The sequence below is a fragment of the Haliotis rubra genome, unplaced genomic scaffold (genome assembly GCF_003918875.1).
Source record: "Haliotis rubra isolate DU_JTF1 unplaced genomic scaffold, ASM391887v1 Scf721, whole genome shotgun sequence".
Taxonomy (NCBI): domain Eukaryota; kingdom Metazoa; phylum Mollusca; class Gastropoda; order Lepetellida; family Haliotidae; genus Haliotis; species Haliotis rubra.
Window position 1 is genome coordinate 25,951 of NW_025767437.1, and position 5,282 is coordinate 31,232.

The 5,282-nt window shown below is 36.3% G+C and overlaps 1 protein-coding gene across 1 annotated transcript; it reads left to right on the forward strand.

Moving 5' to 3' along the window:
* The first annotated feature begins 165 nt into the window (after nucleotides 1-165).
* Nucleotides 166-3,003, forward strand: LOC124259448. The gene is made up of 5 exons (XM_046693587.1): nucleotides 166-301; nucleotides 1,095-1,384; nucleotides 1,682-1,766; nucleotides 2,100-2,246; nucleotides 2,876-3,003. The coding sequence occupies exons 1-5, from the start codon at nucleotides 166-168 to the stop codon at nucleotides 3,001-3,003; spliced, it is 786 nt and encodes a 261-aa protein (XP_046549543.1).
* The last annotated feature ends 2,279 nt before the right edge of the window (nucleotides 3,004-5,282 follow it).

The window sequence follows — 5,282 nt, forward strand, 5'->3', positions numbered from 1 at the left end:
TTTGCAGATAGATCGTGATATAACGAAAATAGGTGACACTTATGATTGACAAAGTTTACATAATGTTTTTAATATTTTTCACTACATTTATTTAGATTCTATTACAGTATTAAATTTGTTGGCATGGCTCATGCAGAGAACATTTCACAAATTTTGACTGTCGGTATGGGCAGCGATGGCGCCAGTGTTATGACAGGGAAGCTGTCTGGGGTTGTCAAGAGAATGGCCGACAGGGTTCAGCAACTCATCTTCGCAGTCCACTGCTCAGCTCACCAGCTCGAGTTAGCCTTCAAGGATGAATGTAAGGGGATCAAATATTACACCTAAGTTGAAAGCCTCCTTCTCAACTTGTACTACTTCTACAGGAACTGTTACGTTACATCAGTAACAGTAGTAGGTTACTCCTTTTGAACAGGATTTGTCACATTAGGTTGATGAAATTATCGCCCTTTGATTAAGTCCGTCAAAGGCATATTTTTTTTATACCGGTCTTATTTAACGTCAGGGGTTTAGAGTTATCGCGCTTGGCAAGCGAGAGGCTCCGGCCATGCTTTATGGGCAGTAAAATGGAAAATTAGGAAATAATAGGTCATCCGATTGCATCGGAACATATAGGACAACTAAGATGTAAGTACTCTTCATTTCTTACGTCTAGAGTATTGTTATTGTACATTTATGTACCTGTTAGGGCAATTATAGCGTAAATTAAAGTGATTTCATCTATCGGTAAAATAGCACAGGTTTGGTCACATGCTTTATCTACATATAGGCTCGATTGCATTAATTTCCGTACATTTAATTTGAATTTGTTGATTTTCACTCTGTAAAGTGTATCTGTCAGGAAAGATACATGTAGTTAATTAGTGTGTATGTTTTACCAAGGCTACAATGGAGATAAATTTGATGTAAAGGAACCCTTTGAACTTCGTCAACTTATGCTATTGTTAAAGGTTTGTAATTAGGATATATTTCACCTTTCAACCTGTATCAATTACTGTAGTCTTATTTCGTATATTATCCTATTTGCTTCATGTTATAAGGTACAGTTACTTTGAAATAGGACATAGGATTTATGGAACTCCATTGTAATTCAGGCCTTTGTTTTGTTTACAGCTTTTTACTATATGTAACTGATCAGTGTAATTCAATCCGAGGACTGAATACGACACTGACAAGCAGTTTGCGTGAAGTCATTACACCAGAGCGCAGACAGCACAGGAACAGTCCTCTTAACCGCCACAACTTGAAGGAAGCTTTCAAAGTGTTTGGTCGCAAGCCAGTAATGCCAACTCGAGTCGCTGGAACAAGATGGCTGCCGCACACTGTCCGGGCTCTAAAGAAACTTTTTCAATCATTTGGACCAATGGTGACACTCCTCAAACAAGTAAGTAAATTTTAGTATAGCTTTGCCTACAATCACCCTTTCAGCTGGGTTTTTTAGTGAAAGAAGACCACAAGGCACCTGCACGCACCTTTCCACCCACTTTAAATAATTAAATATCAACAAATACAACGTGGGTAATATTTTCGCGTAAGTACGGTAACAGCGGAACTCTTCAGCAAACTGAGACGCGAATATTCTGTTGTTTATAAATACACAGCGAGTGCCGATGACAGCTCGTCTGCTTTAACAAATATGGACGCAACAAGTAATTGTAAGAAAAGTCAACTGGACTGAGAGATATTTGTTTGTTGCAGAAGGGGTCGATCTGGACTGAGAACTCTGAGTGAAATAAAGAAAAAGTATCAAAATATCAAAGAGAAAGGTAAAATTTATATTCCGATACTTGAAATCTATTTCTTTTACAGCATACAATTTTTTTTAATTTGCATCTGACCAAAAACATTATGTAACATGAAACAGTAATTTAATATGTTACAATTAACTGATATGGAACTATCTATATTAATATTGCAAGCTAATGAATCACATGACACAACCTCATATCAGAATATATAGTTTGTTTAAAAATACAATTAATGATTTTACTGTTATTGATGACATCATGTTGAACATTCTCTGCTATGTACAATACTTGTGTACTTATTCCAACATGTTACGATTTCATAATGTATTTACATGAATGTATATTTGTTAGCCAAGGCAAAGAGAAGCTTATCCATGAGACCCCCAACAGGTGGTGGACCAAGAGCCAATTACCCATCTGTACCCGAGCAACTAGTGCTGGATAATTTGGAGGGGAGACCAAGTTTGTGTGGGGTGGATGGTGGGATTGACACTGACGGTAAATTTATTTATACAAGTTGTTCAAAATATACAGATATATATGTAAAAGGTCTGAAATGTAACATCACGAAAAGTAAATACCAATGGTTGAAGTTATTGAAAAACAGAAGCATAATATATAAATTAGCTTTAGGAAACAGTTGTAACTGTATATTGTAACTGATTGTGCAATCCCTGTCAACTATGAAGAGAAACATTTGCATAAAATGTGCTAATGATTTTCAAACATATGAACATATGTACACATAATTCCAAATATTCATTTTACATTTCTAATTATGATACACATGGAAGTGGTGCTTGGAACATCTTTAACTCAATAACATGTAATGCTTGTGTTCTATTTCTGATTACTAGAGTTGATATAACGATAGAAGAAGTTCATTTTGAAAGAATAAATAATGACTTTAGTATCTATTGTTTTCAGACTTCATGAACATCTCAGAAACTGCTGAAGCATCACATGATGGAACAACAACCACTGAAGTTGATCTGAACTCAGCTGATGATATGGCCTTCAGCATCACTGACATCACTGATCTGGACCCAACCTTGCTTTCAAATTCTTTTCTGGGGTCGACCAGCTGTACATGTGAAAGTGTCAACTGAAGAAGAAATACTAAAAAGAGGAACTAGAGGAAATTAAGGATTCTAGACAACTGATTAAAGAACAAATACGAGTAGCTAAACTGCAGCAAAATTTGACAATATTACAAATACGAAATATTGACCCAACATTCAGCTTCACAGAGTAATATTGCAACTTCAACTCTGAGTAATGATATGTTCTCACTAATGTTTTATACAAATTAACAACTTTCTTCTGATAGAAGACAACATGTTCCAGCTCAAAATAACACCGAAAGTTTGCAAAATATCATTACAGTTACAAGCACTGTTCTCAAACATTCAAACCATGTACTGGTATTATCAATTACTATGAATCAAATATCTGTTTGGGCAAATTTGAAATTCATTATTGAATGTCATCATCAAAACTGATACAGCAAAATATGTTTGTGCAAAGTTCACCATGAAGCCCTACAAAACAACAATCTTTATAAGTTATTAATTTCCCATATTGATGTATTGACAGAAATAAACATATCTTATATTGAACATATTAGAGGTAATTCCAAAACATGGTTTTAAACAATATTCAAAATTTAAGAAATAGAGATTGTTCCAAATACTCAATGCCATTTAGAAATTGGTGAACATATAATGTGTTATATTTGGGATTACACTTTCTCTCTAAAGTACAGATTATAGTAATTGTGTTTTGGTTGAGTCCCATCCAGAGATTAGAGGCCTTAATCGGAGGGTGTAGGTTCGAATCCTGGATGATACCAACAATAGTACTAGAATCTATACTCAACTGAGAAAGTGGAATCCCAAACATAACATGTGTTGCATAGAGATTGTTACAATTATTTGTAACCATATGAATAACAAATGGTCATAACTGTTGTAAAGTACCAATTGTAATTAAAAATTAATAATCCTGCAAATAAGGCAGCTGGAACCATCATTTACTGAATATTTTAAATGTCATGCCAACAGACATACTTCATCCCCACTTCTAAGTCTGTTTTTCACAGAATGGATAATCAAAATAGCTCTGGGCAACATGGTCTCTGAGACTGAAACCATCATTTCCCTGAAGCTGCTGCTGCTGCTGATCTGGACCCTGTACTGTCAATTCATCTACATCATTGATTACAATATCTTGTTTCTTGCAATTCCTATATTATGTAATATTCACAATTCCTATATTATACAGGCTCTGGTTGGATTGGTTCTCAGTCCAGTAGACAGACAAGGAAAGCGTCTTTTTAAAATGCCAAAGGTCTGTTCAATGAGTACACGTGTCTTGCAGAGAGAATAATTATACCTCTCTTTGTGCCTCAGATCGCCAGTATTGTGGTAGGGAGTCATCAGGTAGCGTCTGCATGGGTATCGAGAGTCCCCAAGCAGGAATCCATCATGAAGACTTGAAATACATATTCATATTCATTAGTCTTTAACATTTTGCATACTTATGACCTGATTCAACACTAAATACAGATGCTAATACTTATTAAACAAAATTAGTATTTCAGCTATGTCAAGGAAATATTTTGACAATGCTGATATTGTAAAGTAACTGATAACAAATTCAACATGGGTTACAGAACATATTGTAATGTTTCCTACAGGCTTCATGTTATATTTACTAGTTCACGATATGGGATATGTGACACAAATGATAGAGTGAAAGACGCTATGTATCTTGAAAACACAACCATGAATTAAATACCTGTCTGTATCAATGATGTGTATATATAAACCAAAATAGTTTTCTACAATGTTTATTATCTTTATCACTCTACATTGACCTACATGTGACATTTCAGTTTTTCGCACTATGTATTATCATCATATTTTCTGATATAAACAATAAATAAAGTTACTGACATATTGTATTTGGACCATCAGTTTAGCTGAAGTGAAATCAGTATATTTTAACAGAGGACGTCTGATGATCCTCCTTGCCCTCAAACCAGCATGTCTCAAACGATTCCTCACAGTTCCCAGAGAGATTCGTCGACCTGGTAACCACAGACGTAGCAGTTCGTTGCTTGACGCAAACGGCTGTCGGCGCACATGTCGTAATAGGGATCTGTCTTCACGCTGTGAGGGTCACTGGTGGTCTCCAGACCTGGCCGATCTTGGACTTCGTTTGTCTGCCTGTACTTTCTGACCAGCCTACTGATGACAGTGTAGTGGATGTTCAGCTGACGCTTTAAAATACATTCCACTTGAATGCATTCCGATAATTCGCCATCTTTGAGCTTCATTTATCTTCCCTCGAGCCATGATGACCAAATGTGACAATATTGATACCAGTGGTCGCGTTGGGCGATCTGGCTAAGGCGCCAGGCTAGTGATCGAGCAAGGTTGAGGTGCCGGGATCGAGCCCACCTGGGACAGGGTGTAAAAACCTTGGAGTCAACTTTGTGTGCAGACTCTTTCAGTGTTGTCACAGCCCCTA

What these genes read in the sequence shown, in the direction of transcription:
- LOC124259448 (XM_046693587.1), top strand. Translation starts at nt 166, where the DNA reads ATGGGCAGCGATGGCGCCAGTGTTATGACAGGGAAGCTGTCTGGGGTT. An exon ending in GTTAGCCTTCAAGGATGAAT is followed by an intron (nt 302 to 1,094) that starts GTAAGGGGATCA and finishes ATTGTAATTCAG; the next exon opens with GCCTTTGTTTTGTTTACAGC. An exon ending in TCAAAATATCAAAGAGAAAG is followed by an intron (nt 1,767 to 2,099) that starts GTAAAATTTATA and finishes TATATTTGTTAG; the next exon opens with CCAAGGCAAAGAGAAGCTTA.